Genomic DNA, 20,205 nt, shown 5'->3' with positions numbered 1-20,205 from the left:
GTCTCTGAGTTCAAGGCCAGCCTGCTCTATAGAATTAGTTCCAGCACAGCCAGGGATACACAGAAAAATTGTGTCTCAGAAACAAAATAAAAAATAATAAATAAATAAATAAATAAATAAATAATAAGGAAATAGCAAGTTATAAGAGTGAAGCTGAAGCCCTGGCCCATTGGACTATATCCAAAGCAGATGGTGGCCACACTAGTTGACTGCAAGTAACAGAGGCCAAGTGTGTGCTCCCTGTTGGACCAGAGTAGAGCCTCATACTACTGGAAACCGGGACTGTTGTAGAATTTTAACCTATATTACCAATGTCTGCCAAGAGCAATGATTTTATAGCAAGTTACCAGCTCAGGAATAACAAAGTTATAAATTTGTCTCTGTCTGCTTACTCAATGACTGCATACATAATGCCACCTATAATCTCCTAAAGCAGGTAACCCCAGAAGTCAGAATACTTCTTCACACTTGAGCTCTTGGGCCGTGATTGATATAAATACAAAAACTACTTGATAAAGATGGGTGTACATAGTTAGAAAAAAGAAAGTGAAGTAAATAAGTACCTCAAGTGAAAAGCTTCCCATTCAAACACTTCTTAATTTAAACTCCAAAGTTTAGGGAACTCTAATTAAAGATCATCAAAAAAACAAAACAAAACAAAACAAAAAAAAAAAAAAAAAACAGTTATGGGGCTGGAGAGCTGGCTCAGCAGTTAAGAAAACTAATTGCTCTTCCAGAGGTCCTATGTTCAGTTTCTAGCAACCACAACCATCTGTAATGGGATCTGATGCCCTCCTCTGGTATTATTCATATACATATAATAAATAAATTTTAAGAAACAAGAAATTGGAAAACAGAAATAGGTATAAACACAGTAGAACTTTTTTTTAAAAGACAAAGCTACTTGAACATCAAAGAATTGGCAGGAAAAAGTATAAAGTTTAAAAACCTACATAACAAAGGAGCGAACCACCATACACTAACTATTTTCTTAAAACAGTAAAAGTGTAAAATTATATGAACTTGGTACTTTCATAATTATGATGGAGCTATGTGTAAAGGCTGGATTAGGGATAAAAGATTGGAAAGCATGTGGAAGATTGAACAACAGAAGCACTAAACTTGATAGAATACATCTGAATACCTGCACAAAACAGAGGTAGTGCTCTGTGTGTGTGTGTGTGTGTGTGTGTGTGTGTGTGTGTGTGTGTGTGAGAGAGAGAGAGAGAGAGAGAGAGAGAGAGAGAGAGAGAGAGAGAGAGAGAGAGATTCACAAATTTATGTATAAGATCTCAAGGGAAGTCTTAGCAAATTTCAGAGATTACATACTGTACCAAACACAGTGAATGGCTACCGTATAATTAATTAAATTAAAATTCCAAGGAGGATAATTTAAAAAGAGGTATATTTGGTAGCACAACTCTGCATTCCTGGAAGTTAAGAAATCATTGCAGAGCTCAGGCTTGGTTATATGTAATTTAGGGTTTTATTAGTTTTAGTTCTCTCTCTCACTTTCTCTCTCTTTCCCTCTGTCTATCTCTCTCTCTCTCTCTAAATATGTAGATATAGATAGACAGACAGACAGACAGACAGATAGATAGATAGATAGATAGATAGATAGATAGATAGATAGATAGATAGATAGATCTTCCTGTGTAGCCCTAGATGTCTAGTGTGCTCAGAAGACAGAGGCAGGCCAATCTCTGAGTTTGAGGCCAGCCTGGTCTATATAACCAGGAGAGCCAGAGCTATATAGCAAGACCTTGCTTTAAAAAAAAAAAAAAAGTCCAAGATAAATTATTTTGACAAATATATGAGAAAATACTGATACAATCACTTTAAATAACACTTTTAAGTGTTAAAGTTAAAAACATTTATTACTAATTGTACCTCCTAGAACAGCAGTTCTTAGTCGGTCACAACCCCTTCAGGAGTCGAATGACTCTTTCACAAGGTGTCTTAGTTTCTGTTATTGAGACAAAACACAATGACCAAAAAACAAGCTGGGGAGGAAAGGGTTTATTTGGCTCACATTTCCAGATCATAGTCTATCACTGGAGAAAGTCAGGCCAAGAACTCAAGCAGGGCTGGAACCTGGAGACACGAGCTGAAGCAGAAGCCATAGAGGGGTATTGCTTATTGGCTTGCTCTCTACCACTTGCTCAGCCTGTTTTCTTACAGAACTTAGGGCCACTAGCCCAGGGATGGTACCACCCAGCATGGGCTGAGTCCTTTTCCTTTGAAAGATGCCTGATAGCTGGATCTCATGGAGGCATTTCTTCAACTGAGGCTCCTTTCTCTCTGATGAGTTGAGCTTGTGTCAGGTTGACACACAAAACTGGCCAGTATATATGGGTTGCCTAAGACCATTGGAAAACACAGGTATTTACATTGAAATTCATAACAGTAACAAAATTATAGTATAAAGTAGCAACAAAAATAATTTTATGGTTGGGCATCACCAGAATGTAAGGGACTGTATTAAAAGGTTACAGCATTAGGAAAGTTGAGAACCACTATCCTAGAGAATCATATACCCACTCAAGGAAATCATAAGATTTGCTATACTGATTTAAAAATGATGTATAAGTGAAAAATTGGAAAATTTTCTTCTAAACCTTCTTTATACACAGGGCAGTAATTTATTCAATAAAGAGCTAGCTCATAGTGGATGACCTGGAATAACTGTCTCCAAATCTGACTTATTTATAAATAAGCTTTACTTTATGTGGCTATGATCTTTCATATGCACATTGTCTGACTGTTTTTGAATGAATCCAAGTTATGACAGGACACTATATAATTCCCATAGTATATGCATGTGCACATGCACGCATACATACACACACACACACATTTTTTTTTTTTAGTCCCTGAATCTAAAGCTACATATATTAATGTGGGTAAATTTCAAACCTAGTATTTTGTGAAAATAACAAATTACAGAACAGCAAATGCAATATAGTTTGAGTATATCTGTATAGTGTTTATAGATGCTGCATACATATTAATACTATAGAATATGCATAAGACTCATAATTACCAAATATGTGGGAATGGTTATCATAGCAGGAGAGGGGAATAGGAATATGGAAGATGTTAGGGCTCAGCAGTTTCAGAATATGTTTTTTATTTTTTACACAAATGTGAAACAATTAACTAGGTTGTAATATGTGAATATTGAACTGTTTGTGCCTTTTAAACTTTTGAAATATTTAATTTTAGATAAAATATTTTTGTTTCATGCTATTAATGAAAGTTTACATAATGAAAATTATGTAAATAATTTTCTTTACCAAGAATATTTCATGGACATTGTTCATGGAAAATTGATGACAGGAAGCATAAGTGACCAAAGATGAGCCATTTTTTTAAAAAGATTTATTTTTATTTATGTGAGTATACTGTTGCTTTCTTCAGTCACACACCAGAATAGTGCATCAGATCTCATTACAGATGGCTGTGAGCCATCATGTCGTTGCTAGGAATTGAACTCAGGACGTCTGGAAGAGCAGTCAATGCTCTTAACCACTGAGCCATCACTCCAGCCCAAGATGAGCCTTGTTTAGAATAATATGAGGCAGGCTGGAGGCCTAAGCTAAGCAGTTAGCAAAAGTCAAGAAGTATAAAAGGCCTTTTGTTCTAGAAACAAAAATGTTTACAAAGAAATATTTGATCCATGACACAATGAAAATGCTGGCATCTAATAGAAAAGGAAACATGGAACTACAAAATGTATAAATATTGTAAAGAAACAGTAAGGTTGAAGATATTTAGTCTCTGCTGTCAGTGGCTGGCTTGTAGATTTAAATAAGTAGTTCTGTCTTCTGAGCTTCATCTCCCTCCGAATATGGTAAGCAGTTAGTGTGCATGGTCACACAGTATCATCTCAGCCTGCTCTGTCTAGTTGAGTGCTACTTTTAATCCATGTTCCTAGCAATAAAAGTTGGCTTCCAGCATGATATAAATGAAGAAGATAAATGTAATAAAGGGCACTTAGAAATAAAGACAGAGAAAGAATTAGTAATCAGTCCCTTGCCACTTGGTGGCCTCTCTTAGTATTCTATAGACTTGATATAGCTTTTTAGTCCTCTTAGATGGCTTGGTGTCTGTTTTTGTGTTCTGCCCCTATTCCTTTATTCCTTTAGATTTGCTGCTGGGGGTTGCAGTTGAGATATACTACTTCCTCCAGATGCCTTCTTAGAGCTTCTTAGACAAATGGCTATTGCTTTAGGCAAGTGAATGGTGAATTAGCCAGTTCTGAAGAATTGGCCTTATGAGAAAATCAGATGTGTTTTGTTTTATTCATGAACCAGATAGCATGAACATGAAATAGAGTTGTTGAGCAGCTAAGTATATGATTCTGGAGATTTGGAACAAGATCTGGGTGAAGAGTATTGATTTGGGATTAAATTAGTTTTTAAGTGGCAGATAGTATATACAGTATATGAGATCAGCTGGAGAAGAGAGTGTAGATTAGAAAGAGAAGTGTGAAACCAGTCTGAAGAAAACCAAGACTTAATCAGGAGGAAAGAGGGAGACTAGGAAAACAGAAGACTAAAAGGGGCAGGAGTGGGGGATGTAGAAGATTGAGAAAACAGGGATGACTTGAAGTTCATGGAAACTTGAAGGAAAGCTTGAGGTCGTGGAAGCCAAGCATGCCCAGTAGAATGCAACTAGTGCTCAGACTTACACTCTTATACTCAACATATACTTCTATCAGCATATACTCATTGGTGATCTTAAATACAAAATGGTAAGAAAGCCAAATTGGAACAGGTAAAGGACACATTTTGCGTCTTTGCCATTTGGAGAGGGTGAAGAAAGTATAGTGAGGTATCTTTCAGGGAGACTATATAATATCAGAATGTAGCCTGGGAAGAAGAAAGAGAGGGTAGAAGGGTCTGGAAGCAGGGGGTAACAAATGGGGCTTGGTTAGACTGAGGCAAACAGATGAAAGGATTTTCTATGAGTAGGAAGATGCAACAGAAGCAGATGAGAAAGCTGGTACAGGCCTAAGTGCAGCTAAGTTTCCCTTTGGGGAGGAAGCAAGAAATTAAATGGCTTCTAATTAAATGAACTTTTTTTCTCTTGGAAAGCAAATAGAAACTGAGGGGAAGTAGTGTTTTTTGAAAATGGAACGGTTTTAAATAGGAGAGGTGGCTTTAAATAAAGATTGCTGAGTAAAAACAAAGATATTCCCCTTAGGGCATCAGTAGAAATAGTGTTTGCCCAACCACGTGATTTGTCTGTCCAAACAACTTAGCTTTCTATCTGGGTAGAACCATAGGGTTGGTATAAAGGTGACTGCAGTTGTTATAATCAAGTTGTAGGCTTGGTAGATTGGACTGACTGTGGTACAAAAGAGTGTTCAATAAGTGGTTGAAAATGGATTAGCCAAATCTGACTCACTAATTACTTTTTTTTTGGTAGTATATTGTAAGTGCTTATGTAAGTATTTACACAATACTGTTAATATACTTCTTGGCCCACAACACCTTAAGGAAGCAACTAAACCAAAATTCAATTGTAATATAAACAGTGTAGGATTCAGATAAGCAGAGAATGGAGAGCTCAAGGGTTTGTCTTAGGAAGACTGAAGTATTAGCTACCCTGGAAGCAGTTCAGAGTGAACCCTGAAAGGATATAAGATTGGAATTGTTCCTCCTGGACAGGACTGTGAGAGGAAGACTCCAGAGCTGAAATGACTGAGTCTAACTTGTGACTATGCAACAAACATCAAAGTAGAAGGGTTTTGCATGTCAATTGGGGTGGAATCCAGAATGATCCAGTAGAACTTGGGACTTTGAACTCAAAACCAGTCACTAGGGCTTTCTGATAAAATACCGATCATTAATTTAGAATTAGGCAACTTCTCACTGTTCCTCTAGGTCAAAGAAAGAAAGAAAGGAGGGAAGGAAGAAAGAAAGAAAGGCAGAACTACAAGTGTGTGGAAAGTCTTTAACAATCCTTGAGCTCTATATGGTGTTATCAGAATATCTTTCCTTTTCACCATCACTCACTCTCAAAGTAGAAGCAGCTAGGTGGTAGGATTGCTAGATAACATCCTCATTAATGATCCTCAGGTCCACTCTGCTCCATGTTCTGTAATACAGTTATAATGCAATTTAGTTCTCCAAAATCTAAAGAGAAAAAGCCCATTTTTAATTTACAGATAATTTTCTTCTTGTTTCTGCTTGCTTATTTAACCCCATCTCTTTGCAGAGCTATAAAATGAGTGGTGCCCTTGCTGCTCTAGTTTTGGGCTGAGCAAGGAGTAAGCACTCAACATTTTTTTTTTTAACGAAACAGAATCTTCTATTTCTACAACTATATAATTTGTACTTTTAGTCATACTTGGTTTTAATGTGTTGTTTTGTGTGTGTGCTTATATTTTGAATAGTTGATGGATTTACAACTGAGTGACAGTAACTTTCGTCGACACATCCTGTTGCAGTATCTCATTTTATTTCAGTATCTGAAGGGACAGGTCAAATTCAAAAGGTGAGTTAATATGTGTAGTATATAAACAGTGACAATGAGAAGACCTTGCAAAGAATTTTTCATATGTTTTAGGCCCATAGGCCACAGGGCTTTAGTTTGGGGGAGTGTTTTGGTTTGTTTTGCTTGAGGGGGGGGGGGCGTGTTTTGGAGACATGGCTTGGGTCTGTAGCCCTGGCTATCCTATAACTCAATCTGTAGACCAGGCTGGCCTCTAACTCAGAGATCGGTCTACCACTGCCTTCCCAATGCTAGTATTAAAGGTGTGCACCACCACTGCCTAGCATAATTTAATTTTTTAATTAAAAATTACTATTACAGGGAGGGGTACCATGGTGTACCTGTGGAGATCTGAGGACACCTTTCAAAAGTCAGTTCTCTTTCTATCATAGGATCTGGGTATGGAATTCAGGTTGTCAAATTTGCACAGCAAGAGCTTTTACTCACTGAGCTATCTCACTAGCTACTACATGCCTAAAAGTAGTGCTGCAGTAACCAGACAGCTAGTTGGGAACTTCAGATGTATGATAATTTGTTTTAGGTAAAGTGTCAATATACATTTGATAATATAAGTCTCCTGCAGAATCCCAGACTTTCCTAGTTTTTATTTCTAGTGCATGGCAGTCTCTGTTACCTCACCTAGGCATCATTCTAAATTGTAAACTAAGGGAATAACACCTTCTAATAGCATAAACTTTCAAGGATATTAGAACTGAAAGAAAATCTTGAAACAAAGGTGAATTCTAGGCACTAGGAAGACAGCTGAGTTGGTGAAGTGATTGATACAAACATGAGAATCTAAATTCATTCTCCAGCACCTATATTAATAGTCAGGTACAGGACACACCTTGTAATCTCAATAATGCAGATGTGGAGACAGGAGAATCTCTGAAACTGCTGGCCACCTAGCCTAGTGTAGCCACTGAGTACCAGGTCTCAATAAGACACCCTTTTCCCACAAACAAAGTGAAAGGCACTTGAGGAATAACACTCAGGGTTGACCTCTGCCCCCATACCCCATACACACTGTTCTGTTGTTTAAGGTTTTCATACAGTCTTGTCAGGATCTGTATTGTGTCTAAGCCCCTCCAACAAAAAGCATACCATTTATTCTTGTCCATAACTGAAGCCAGAACCCTGTTGCTTGTACACAAATCGGTGTAATATAAGTTGCATAAAGAGCGTGGCATTGTTGCCTGCTGGATCCATAGTCATGTGACAACACTTACTGCAGTACCTTCAAGTGGCACCTGACACCACCCAAAATGTAATTTTTTTATTCTTCTATTTCAAAGTTTAGTGTGATGTAGAAAGATCAAGGGCTTAAAATCAGACATAGATTGAATTAAAGCTTTGTGCTCTGGGGAAGTCACTGTATCAATGTATTCTCTTTAATACGTGCATGAAATGATTCTGCACATTAAGATGACAGTTCCCACAGCAATAGTTAATGGGAGCTGTTAATAATTTGAGTTTTGTCAATATCCTTTTCCATTGTATTTCAAGTCAGTTTTAAAGAAAAATGTAGCCATGCCTATATGAATATGTATCATATAGAGTATTATATTCTTTCTCAGATTTTTATCTGTTGAATTTATGAAATATTTATTATTATTCTGTAGTCAGACCAGTTAATTGAATGTCTTATTTGCCTTTATACTTTCATGACTTGAATTTTAACACTTGACAATGAAGTGTAAGAAGTTTCTCAATAATTCTCATATTTGTCACTGTTCTTAGTAATTTTTCACACAGTATGGTTAATTTAAGGTGGCGTGAATAGCCTCAACTTAAAAACACATGCTATAACTCAGACATATTTGTTCTTTCCCTAGTTCAAATTATGTTTTAACTGATGAGCAATCACTCTGGATTGAAGATACTACAAAATCAGTCTACCAAGTAAGTCCAACATGCAACAAACCCATGATTGAAAAAATGGAAATTTAGAATTTTCTTTGTTTCAGCCCCAAATAGGAAAATAAGGATAAAGTTAAGCTCAGGTACAAGAACACAAACACTTCTTGGTTCTCTGCCTACAAACCACTCCTATGATGCAGAAAGTTATTGAAACCTTAGTATATTCTTTCTAATCACAGCTGCTATCTGAAAATCCCCCTGATGGAGAAAGATTCTCAAAGATGGTAGAGGTATGTATCCCAATCACTAATTAGTTTTCTTACTACCGAATATGATTCCAAAATATTGTTATGCAGATATGTATGTCTTTTGTTTATCCTAGCATATATTAAACACTGAGGAAAATTGGAACTCATGGAAAAATGAAGGTTGCCCAAGTTTTGTGAAAGAAAGGTAAATAGATAATCACAAGAAATATGAACAGGACATTTCATAGAACATTGAACATTCATGCATTCACAGAATGAGTTGGTGTTATTGAAAATACTGTGTCTATTTGCCCTGTAATGTGGTAATTTTGTCTCCTGTCTGATGAGTATTCTAGCATACCATGAAGCTGTATTTTAGGGTAAAAGCAATATGTAGCTCACTCCCTCTCAGTCTGTCTGTCTCTGTCTCTGTCTCTTTCTCTCTCCTGGTAGTTTTGCTGTAAGTAGGATTAAATAAATCCATGAGCTTATGCACATTAGGCAAATGCTTACCATATATCCATATACAGTCCCCAGAATATGTGTGTTTTATTCACAGATCATCAGATACCAAGCCCACAAGAATGGTGCGGAAGAGAGCAGCCCCAGAAGACTTCTTGGCAAAGGATCCAACAAGAAAATCCTGATTGGAAAGTGTGTTCACTCATTTTCCTATGTTCTTGATTGCTATTTTTATATTTTGAAAGTATTACTATAAGAACTCTTTAAGTTGGACTATGGAGATGGCTCAGCTGTTAAGGCTAGGCCCATAACCAAAAGGACAGAACTTACCAATTTTTCACATCTTCATGAATTTGAACACATATATGGGTGACTAAAACTAACCATACCCCATTGCTCAAAACTATCATATATGAATTCATGTAATTACTTAGCCTTCCTGTTGTCTCCTACTTTGAAAGCCCTTGACTCTAGGCTGTCATCTTTTCTATGCCATGGACAATATAACTGTTTGGGCCAGTGCAGCTCATTATATTTACTGAAAGGGCACTGATCATTTAGTTCTGTCACCTTTCAGTTAATTCTCCATTTTTTATTGTTATTGAATAGTTTCTAAGAAATGGACCCCCCAGACCCACTACTTATGTTAAATATGCAGTTTTATGATAAACTGTGAGGATGCTATCAATACAAAATCATGTCTGCCTTATTTTGTAGTGAGGAGCTAACAAGGCTCTGGAATCTGTGTCCTGATAATATGGAAGCCTGTAAATCAGAGACAAGGCAAGTATAAAACTTTTGTTAATTTTCTCAATGTTCAGTAAAGTATAATGAAACCTTTTCTTGGTTGATCAAATGATCAAAGCTTAAAAGTTTATTGTGGTTAACTTTTGGGCGTGACAGAATGTGATTTACCATAAAACACCTAGAAATGCTGGTAAATGTTTAGAGAAAATAAAAGTTTCACAAAGCAGCGGGAGATAAGAATAGGACATAACTCTATGGCAGTGGAAACCAGAAAGCTTGTCTGTTCTGCTAGGGGTTCATGAAAAACAAGAGCATGTCATGCAGCTGACATTTCTAGTACCAGCAGCAATTGGAATCCAAGGCTAAAATTGTCAACTAGGAAATCCTGGGCTGGTGGTAAAATCTGTCTGAAGGTCAAACCTTCAGATGCAGCCATTAACACAGGGAAAAACCTAAAAAAAAAATTACCATCCAAATTTACAGTCAAGGAAACAATCTATCCTGAGTTTCATAAAGAATCAAGAGAGAGCTGGGCAGTGGTGGCACATGCCTTTAATCCTAGCACTTGGGAAGCAGAGGCAGGTGGATTTCTGAGTTTGAGGCCAGCCTGGTTGGTCTACAGAGTGAGTTCCAGGACAGCCAGAGCTATATAGAGAAACCCTGTCTTAGGGGGAAAAAAATCAAGAGAGAGATGACTCAGTGGTTAATAATGCTGGCTGTTCTTCCAGAGGACCCAGGTTCTATTCATAGCACTCATTCTCTCTAGTGTGTTGGAGAAAATGAGTGAGAGAATTGGATCTAGTGGCTTCCTTGGGCACCAAGTGGTGCACAGATGTACATGAAGACAAAATACTCATACATACTCATAAGTAAGTAAATAAAGCTAGAATCATATAAAAACTGTAAAATAAAGAAGTATCAGTAAAAAACAAGAAAAACTTGGCACTATCAAAAAGGACCAGATAATTAGGTATGGTGACTCATTACTGTAATCCCATCAGTTGGGAGACTTGTTAAGAAACAATACAACACAAAGTTGAGCTAAAACCCAGCAGAGAACACAGTAGTGTGAAAGAAGCACTGCTTAAGATCAGGACTAGATAGGCATAATTCATACATTCTTTGGCTTAAGATGTCTGGGCTTAAATATTAAATAGATAAGTTTAAATAGATAAATCTGTGTGTGTGAAAAATGAAGGATGACTGCAAAGAGAAAACAGCCTAGAGAAGTAAAATTAAACTAACAGCAGGCTTCAGAAACAAAAATCAGAATAAAAGCCTCATAGAGTTTTAATAACAGAGTATGTAATTTTTTTTCTTTCTTTTTTTTTTTTTTTTTTTTTTTTTTTTAAGCCCTGGCTATCCTAGAACTCACTCTGTAGACCATGCTGACCTCAAACTCAGAAATCCACCTTTCTCTGCCTCCCAAGTGCTGGGAGAAAGGTATGTGCCTCCACTGCCTGGCTGAGTATGTAATTTCTAAAGTAAATGAGGAGTGTAAAGGTAAGAGGGAGAGAGAGAACGAACCCAAAGGCACACAAAGAAAAAATAATATTCAAATGAACAAAAAATCAGGCATCCTGATGTGAAGACAGATTGATAGGTATTTTAAATATTTTAGCTACATGTTGATTATAAAACACATACCATAAAAACAAAGATATGAAAGAATAAAGGTATGATAGGCAGATCTTAAATAGGTATCAGACAAAAGTCTTCAAAACAGAAAACATTACTTAAAAATTCAGTCATTGCTAAAAATAAAAGAAAAATACTCATCAGAAATACATATTTACCTAAGCTTTATTTCTTAAGTAATAATCGCAAAAATTTTGACAGACTCTAGAATGAGAAATTAATCAGTACATGTCTACAGATGAATTCTGACATACCTTAAAGTCTCAGTGTGACTTATTAGTTTAGGTTCACTTAATTACTAGTATAAATAAAAATATTACTAGTAGATATGGGCATAAACTGCAATTTTCTTAGTTGCTGGTGAATCTCAGATGCTATTCAACCTTTGCTCACCTTCATTTATCGACATATTTGTAAAAATGAGTATCTATCATAGTGCGTGGTCTGATGAGTGAATAGTTTTTATACCTATACCTTTTTTATTGTCCCATTTTTAGAACTGAGCTTTCAGTCTTTATCTTTTTGTTGTTGTTGTTGAGACAGGGTTTCCCTGTATAGCCCTGGCTGTCCTGGAACTCAACTCTGTAGACTAGGCTGGCCTCAAACTCAGAAATCGATCTGCCTCTGCCTCCCAAGTGCTGGGATTGAAAGTGTGCACCACCACTGCCCAGCTAGTCTTTATCTTCTTAAAGAGATCTAGAGTTCCTGCATTTAGGTCCCAGGTGTAATTACCACATATGGATACTGTTAAAACTCATATTGCCGCCATTTTAGAGTATTACACATAAACCTCACTGTTTCCTTTACAATGACCAGAGAATACATGCCAACTTTGGAGGAGTTCTTTGAAGAAGCTATTGAACAAGCAGATCCTGAAAACATGGTTGAAAGTGAATATAAGTAAGTAATGGTATAATGAAATGATGCTAATTTTCAGCACATTTTCTTAGGAATCCTCTGTATGCTACAGTTAAGTCAGCAGAGTAGTGCTTTTAGGTGAGTTTATGCATGCAGTTCACATTGCTATAACATCCTTATTTCAGTGTCTATTTCTTTTGGCTCTCAAACATGATGGAATAACCTGTTTGAAATTGAAGAACCCTCATCCCACACCTCCTTCTGACCTTCACCTCTACTATTATTCTCCACAACAGTCTCTCCTGCTAGCCAATTTAGTTTTTGTCTTCCCCCACCTCCCATTTTTGTTAGCCCATCCACTTGAGGCTGTGTTCACTGCAGTAGCTCCCACAGTACTCTTTTTTTTTCTTTTTTTTTTTTAAGCTCCCAACAGCATCTGTCAGTAGATCTGTCTCAATATTGGTGGAACCGTTCACAGTGTCACTGGCTGGGTGTCTGGTTCTAACAAATAATCCCTTTGCCCCTTTTCTCATTTGCTACATAGTAACCACTCATTTCACATTGCTATTCTGAAGATTAAATAATTGATTTTGATCCATGCATAGCATGCAGTTAATATATAACTAGCTTTGACCCTGTGATAAATTTTTACATACTCCAACCTCTTGTGTTCTATTTTCTGTGCACCAGAGTGATCGTTAAAATAAACATATAGGCTGGGTAAATGACTCAGGTTAAGAACACTACCTGCTCTTCCAGAAGATCCATGTTTCATTCCCAGCATCAGCATGATGGCTAACCATCATTAGCTCCAGTTCCAGAGGATCTGACATGTTCTTCTGGCCTTCTTTGGCACTGCATGCATATGATACAGTCATGCAGGCAAAACATATACACAATAGATATCTAAAATAGATACAGCTTAGGCAAAAATATATACACTTTTAATCCCAACACCTATAAAACAGAAGGCAGGTGATTTCTTTGCCTGGTCTATACAGTAAGAACCTGCCTAAAAATAAACACACACACACACACACAGTAGCACCTGGTCTATACAGTAAGAACCTGCCTAAAAATAAACATACACACACACAGACACACACACACACACACACACACACACGGTAGCACAAACATAATCCCAGCACTCAGGAAGCTGAAGCAAGATTAAGTTTGAGGTTAGTGTGACTTACAAAGTCTATCAATATAGTAACAAAGTAAAATATGCACAAAATCTCATCTCATGCTTAAAATTTTTCTCATACTTAAAATTAACTGTGTATATCCCACAGTTAATAAGAGACCATTAATAAATCAGATTGCAAGTCTGTACATTTGGGGTTTGCAGAGTGGGCAAGAATCCTAAAAAAGTCCTAAGTGGCATCCATTTGTACTCGCTGCAGTTTTGTCATTGGTGGTGGTGGGAGTCGGGTGCTTAAGATAGCTCATGGGTACTTTTTTCTTGGTTTCCCATTCTATTCTTGACACCAGTATGTCATTACTGTGGCTACAGGATATTTGCTCCTTTGGCATTCTGAGCCGTTTTTTAATTCAATGAGGTTGATATTATGTGAATTAAAGATTAGCCATTATATAATACAATAGGTCCCTTATTCAAAATACTTGAAGCCATAAGTGATTTATGGCAGATTTCATTCTTTTTCCAGATTTGAATATTTTAGACCTCAACAGGTAAGACAAATTAGACTTTGAAACATTTTAGGTTTTAAGATTAGACATTAACATGATAAACAGAAATATGAAATAATCTATAGGTACTATTACAGATAATAGATACAATTATCTTTTTTTCCTATCTTTTTCTTTCTTTTCTTCTGTATAACTGGATGAATGGTTTCTATGCATAGTGTATAGTAGCCAAGACTAGGGACCTAAGACCATTGACTTGCTAAAATAAAGCAAAATATATAGACTTTAAAATTATAAGATAGTATACTTTGAGCTGTTATTTGCAAAAGAGCATAAAATTTTGTGACACTCATTACATGAAAACAACTATGGAACTAAGTAACTATAAATTACAAGGCTGACATCTCTTCTTATAGAGCTGTAAATAATTCAAATTATGGATGGAGAGCTCTTAGACTCTTAGCCCGGAGAAGCCCTCACTTCTTCCAGCCAACCAACCAGCAGTTTAAGAGTCTGCCAGAGTATCTTGAAAACATGGTGATAAAGCTAGCCAAGGAACTTCCAGTAAGTGATGTGCTTCATTTTTCCCCTTACCCTAGTAGACATTATCTGCTTTAAAACTGTTATCATTATTTGAGCAGAATTCAATTTAGCTTTTTCCCACAAAAATAGTAATCTGCAGATCACCATGTTTTAGAATGAGGGTGAAGATGTTGAATATACATTCACAGAGAAAAGGTGAAATCAAGAGATACTGGTAATTTTCTGTGCAGCATGCAATTTACCCAAAGTGTTAGAAGTACTATCTTTAGTAAACTAGATCAGATTTTCCTCTTTGCCAATGTGTTTTACTGTCTTTTGTCAAAAGCAGGGTTTTAGAGTGGCAGTAGATCACCTGGCAGAGCCTTTTCTACTCTGTTCTTTTCCATTGTTTTCTTAACAGTATGCTAATGATGGACATGGTCAGTCTCTATTACCCCTTAGACAAAACTGCCTAAAGCTTAGGAGGTATTTGCAAGCCTACCTGCTCATGCTTCTCAGTCTTCCTTCTACCCAAAATCATACAACCTTATAATTACATAGCTAAACAAAAGCATTTCCAGTTATCTTCAGAAACCAGTGTTCTTTTAAACATCATTGTTCTTCATTTACTATAGCCCCCTTCTGAAGAAATAAAAACAGGTGAGGATGAAGATGAGGAAGATAATGATGCTTTACTAAAGGAAAATGAAAGTAAGAATTGAATTTTTCTTGGCTATTTTATAAAATTGGAAAAGACTGGGGAATCTTTGTTATTTAATTTGATCTGCTTCTCAGTTCTACCATTTTATCTCTATCTTTTGACTTAAAAGGAGAAACTAAACATTAGTCACTTAAAATACATTTTATAGAATGAATTTGGAAATGATAATTTTAAAAGGTAAAGAAGATAAGGTGTTCTACAACAGAGCCTTTAACTAGTGGGAATTGGAGGGAGTATCTCCTTTACAGGAAAGTGTTTCTAATTAAAATAGCTTTGAGTGTTGCTGGAATTGTGGTATTTTTTAATTTTTGTTTTCTTAAGAGGTATATAGACAATGGAAATTTTCAAGTTAGGGGACTAGTAACCTAATTGCACATCTCTATATTTTGCACATAATTTATAACCTGTTTTGTAGGTCCAGACGTTCGGCGAGATAAGCCTATAACAGGGGAACAGATAGAGTCATTCGCCAACAAACTCGGTGAACAGTGGAAGATTTTGGCTCCTTATCTGGAAATTAAAGACTCTGATATTAGACAGATTGAATGTGACAGTGAAGACATGAAGATGAGAGCCAAGCAGCTCCTTGTTGCCTGGCAAGATCAAGAAGGAGTTCATGCAACAACTGATAACCTGATTAGTGCACTAAACAAGTCTGGATTAAGTGACCTTGCAGAATGTCTAACTAATGACACTGAAACAAACAGTTAGCTTTCTTTCTTTCTTTCTTTTTTTATTGAACAATGATAAGATTTTGTTACCAAGCAGCATTTGATAAAAGGTTCACTGGTTTTGGTAAACAATAAACACTTTTATAACAGCTATTGTACAGTTGGCTGGTGCTCCAAAAAACCACATACAGAACAGGATTGGAGAACAGGGTGGGAAAATGGCCAAAGTAAAAGGACCTCAAGATCACAGACTAAATTTTCTTGAAGTATTTTTATAGTGAAGTTAAATGAGTACTAATTAGTATGTTACAATCATGTCCCAAATTAGTTTCCTGCATGCTATCAGGTATAAAATTTATTCTGAAATCACAAGGTGACATTAATGAAACCTTAGGATTGTTCTCTTAATCTCAAGGTGGAAAGCAGATGGTTTAAGTGGCACTCTGACATGTTTACAACAACAAGAGTTCAAACTGATAGCCCGGGGTCTGCAAAACCTAAATCATTTGCTGACTAGCCAAAACAGAAAATGTTTGCTGGCCTCTAACTTTATGTGATGTGGACTCAAGATCCAACTACTTTAGCTTTACAAAGATTACTTGACCTCCTCTAGTCTTTAACACCCAGAGATTCCTGTCAGTTCACTTGAGATGTAAAAATACCCTGTGTGTAGCACAGCATGTGCAGTATGGGCTTGAAGGCAAGATGTTCATGTTCTGTTCCCATACAGCATTTCTTGTGGGTGTTTAGATCATTAGTGGGCAACTATTAAGTGTTCTTGCTTGGACCATGATCTCCTAGCTGTGATAAGCACAACCCTAGCCTCAAGATGTCTTCTTCATTAAGCAAATTAAGGCATGTTCAGGAATTGAAAGGGAGGAGAATGTTTTTTGCCTCATCTCTTACATTCAAGGATGCATTCTAAAACACTTAACACCTTATTTAAAACAACACTGATGGAAATCCAATTTCTACTTTAAAGAATTATTTATGGAATGCTTTTTTAGGTCAAATAAACTATTGCCAAGCTTTTTGCATAATAGTTTTTAAAATTCTTAATGCATGCATGTAAACATGGCTTTGGCGTATTCTAAACCTACCTCACTGGTTTAGTAGGTAAGCACAGGTGCCAATGAAATCCCAGGGGTCATGACATAAACTATTATAGTACACAGTACATTACTCATTCCATGTTTCACTCCCCATTGTGAGGAGTCTCAATTGCTAGGAATGTTTAAATTAGCAAATTATTTACAAATGCTGACTTACCTACTACAGTGTTACACATTAATTATTCTATAGGAATCTTGGGTACTTTACAGAGCATTAAAACATAAGGTCCAAGATGTCATGATATTCCCAAAATTTTATTAATAACCAACTCAAATCAGACCAATTCACTAATATTCAACACTTCATCCTTGCTAAGGTTCCTGAAACACTGGCTAATCTATTAATAAACAATACTCTTGATAATGTATACCTTTATTTTAAAAATCACTAATACTTTCATAGACACTTTGGGAAAGAAAACAGAAACAGAAAATGAAACTGATCACAGAATTCAGTGTTCAAAGGAATTCATCACTTTTACAATTTTGTATTTCTTTTGAAATAACACTGGCCAAGCTAAAGTATGTTTTAAATGGCTGCTTGACTACTTAGGATTGGTAGCCATTTGCGGAAATTGTATAGTATTGAATGCATCTGACCCTTCAGCCAAGCTCTAATACTAAAAAGAGACGATGTCAAAAGTTGTTATTCCCTCTTTTTCATTATTAAATATCCTCGGTCTCTAAAAATAAATCACCAGAGCTTGTTTACACACTATGATTACTCAAAAACCAATGCAAAGTTTAACATAATAAACCACAGTACATTAGAGACACAATAATAAGTGTATAATCAAGTGTGTTCTTATTGATCACAATTTATTGTAAAGTCATTAAAGGCCAGCAACAGTCAGTCTGGACAATACTTGATTGCACCCAGTTGATGGGATATGGACAGCAGCACTGAGTTACACAATGAGAGCAACACTTCCTTTTCCACCTTCCTAGAAAAATATTGGCTAGATAAGGCAAAGGACAGGCAGCTACTGAACGGTGATATTAACCATGCAAGAACAACAAATAGGTGTGCAATAAACATCACTGCTAAATCTTGGGCTGAAAAGGGAAGAGAAGGGAAGGGATAAAATTGGATTTCAGCCAAGAAGTTCTAAATATTAATGCAAAAAATGAGATTTTAAAGAATGTCTTGAAGCTACCTTTATACAAGGTAGCACCCAAACGTAATTTTCCATAGATGCACAAGTGGCTTGGTTCTGTTCTTGTTCTCTTCAGAGCTCAAGATTATAGAATTGTTCAACAACAACAACAACAACAAAGGAAAAAAAACATTTATTTCACACCTAGGCATAAATAGCTAAATTGAAGATTACTGTTCACTTTCTTCTTCCATTATTTCAACTCTTCGAGGCCCATAAAGCAGAACATAAGCAATGTGCCAGTCTCCACCACCAGACAGCCGCAGAATATCTTCTGGTGTTACAATGCTGACCTTATCATCATCAAATTTGATCCATTCATCTAAATTAAGAAGACACACACCATTATTTTCAGAGTTCTGGTACAAAAGGAACTGATTTGATGTGCAACAATACTGCACGTGATGAACAGCTCTCCAGATGTGGCCTAGGGGCCATGCAGGTTCTATGATTTCAAGAGTTCCATGACATCACAGCTATCTCAATACTACTTCTAATGCATGCCATTCTACCTTCACTGTCTCCAGTACAGGCTGCAGTTCTCCACAGCTTCATGATGTGTGCCAATACAAATATGAACGCAGACAAATACAAAAGAAACTAGGCATTTACCTTGGTTGCCAAGTACTTGCTTAGCGTATGCAAGAGATCTTTGGCTTGATCCCAATAATAAAAAGAAATATACATATAAGAATCCAGCCATGTTAAGCTGGACAATAGGAAGGTAAAATGTAAATCCATACCACTTTGTGAATTTTTTCCCCCTTTGGAAATTGTTTTAAGCTAACTTTCTCAACCATAACTGTTGATATTATAAATTTGGATATAAAAGATAAGCAAACTTTGAGGACCTTAACATTGAGAACGGATTAGGGAGAACCTGAGTTTTGATCTCCAGGCAAAAGCTGTGTGTGATTGCTCCTGTCTATATCCCTAGTGCTGAGGGGCTAGGGAAAGAAAGCAGCAGTTACCTGGGCTCCCTGACTAGCCAGGTTAGCTCTAGGCTCAGTGAGAAACTGTCAAGAAAATGCTAATGGAAGATATCCAACATGGACCTCTGGCCTATATATACATGCACCAATACACATACATACACCTGCATACAGACTAGGCAGTTTTTTTTTCATCTTTAAAAGGCATAAAGTAAACAAAACAACCACAATGCTACAAAGCTTGTAATAATAAAGTAGCAGTATTATCAACTGTAATAATACTCTTTACCTTGTTTTCTTTTCACCCATGATACATAATGACCTGAAGAACTAGATCTTCCCTGGTGAGTTAACACTGCTTGTAAGTCATAGTAGCCACAATTATTGGAGCCAATATCTTAAAGAGAAAGGATCAATTAAAACAGGCAACAAATAGACATGTGCTCTTCTCAAAGTAACAATTATCAAGATTGGAAAAACACTACTAGACTCCATTAAATATTACTGTGCAGAGCTACAATTAAGTTTAAAGTACCACTTTATTTAAGTTATATTAAGGAGCTGGGCAGTGGTGGCACATGCCTATAATCCCAGCACCTAAATTAAGGAGGCAGAGGCAGGTGGATTTCTGAGTTTGAGGCTAGCCTGGTCTACAGAGTGAGTTCCAGGACAGTGAGGGCTACACAGAGAAACCCTGTCTCAGAAAAAAAAAAAAAAAAGGTAAGGAGATTATTTTTCAAGAAGCCTGAATTTAGACCAGGAATGGTAGCTTATGTCTGTCACACCAATACTTGAGAAGCTAAGGTAGAGTAGAAATAACCTTGAGACCGCCTGTAGCTACATGGTTGAGTTCCAGACCATTCTGGACTACTGTGTGAGCCAAAGGGGGGGGGGGGGAAGAGAGAGAGAGAGAGAGAGAGAGAGAGAGAGAGAGAGAGGAGAGAGAGAGAGAATGGTATATGATTAAAAAGATAAATGGTAGAACATGCAATCTACTGAGTATGCAATCAAACTGAGACATCCACTTACCATCAGCAAATGAAAAGGGTTCATACTTGATCTCCTTTGGAGGACTAGTCTTGTCATTCTAAGGAGAAAAATCTTAAATTGTAATATTGGAAAT

General features: G+C 36.6%; 2 protein-coding genes across 3 annotated transcripts in view; one reads left to right on the top strand and one right to left on the bottom strand.

The window, feature by feature from the left end:
* Thoc1 (THO complex subunit 1) overlaps window positions 1–16,030 on the top strand; it is a 38,702-nt gene extending 22,672 nt beyond the window's left edge. The window contains 11 exon segments of the mRNA XM_052156095.1: window positions 6,404–6,504; window positions 8,337–8,403; window positions 8,601–8,651; window positions 8,744–8,814; window positions 9,169–9,224; window positions 9,227–9,263; window positions 9,789–9,854; window positions 12,273–12,356; window positions 14,384–14,531; window positions 15,125–15,200; window positions 15,626–16,030. Coding sequence (XP_052012055.1) covers window positions 6,404–6,504; window positions 8,337–8,403; window positions 8,601–8,651; window positions 8,744–8,814; window positions 9,169–9,224; window positions 9,227–9,263; window positions 9,789–9,854; window positions 12,273–12,356; window positions 14,384–14,531; window positions 15,125–15,200; window positions 15,626–15,921 — 1,053 coding nt within the window. The 3' untranslated portion in view covers window positions 15,922–16,030.
* A 1,761-nt stretch (window positions 16,031–17,791) lies between these two features.
* The window catches only part of Usp14 (ubiquitin specific peptidase 14), a 38,698-nt gene continuing 36,284 nt past the window's right edge, over window positions 17,792–20,205 (bottom strand). For both annotated transcript variants that reach the window (XM_052156096.1, XM_052156097.1), the window contains 3 exons: window positions 20,112–20,169; window positions 19,372–19,479; window positions 17,792–18,472 (listed from right to left, as the gene is read on the bottom strand). In XM_052156096.1, coding sequence (XP_052012056.1) covers window positions 18,321–18,472; window positions 19,372–19,479; window positions 20,112–20,169 — 318 coding nt within the window. In that variant the 3' untranslated portion in view covers window positions 17,792–18,320. The remainder of the gene's footprint in view (window positions 18,473–19,371; window positions 19,480–20,111; window positions 20,170–20,205) is intronic.

This window comes from Apodemus sylvaticus, chromosome 13, assembly GCF_947179515.1.
Source record: "Apodemus sylvaticus chromosome 13, mApoSyl1.1, whole genome shotgun sequence".
NCBI classification, from domain to species: domain Eukaryota; kingdom Metazoa; phylum Chordata; class Mammalia; order Rodentia; family Muridae; genus Apodemus; species Apodemus sylvaticus.
The sequence above is the reverse complement of the archived record's forward strand: the minus strand, read 5'-3'. Positions and strand labels throughout refer to the sequence as shown.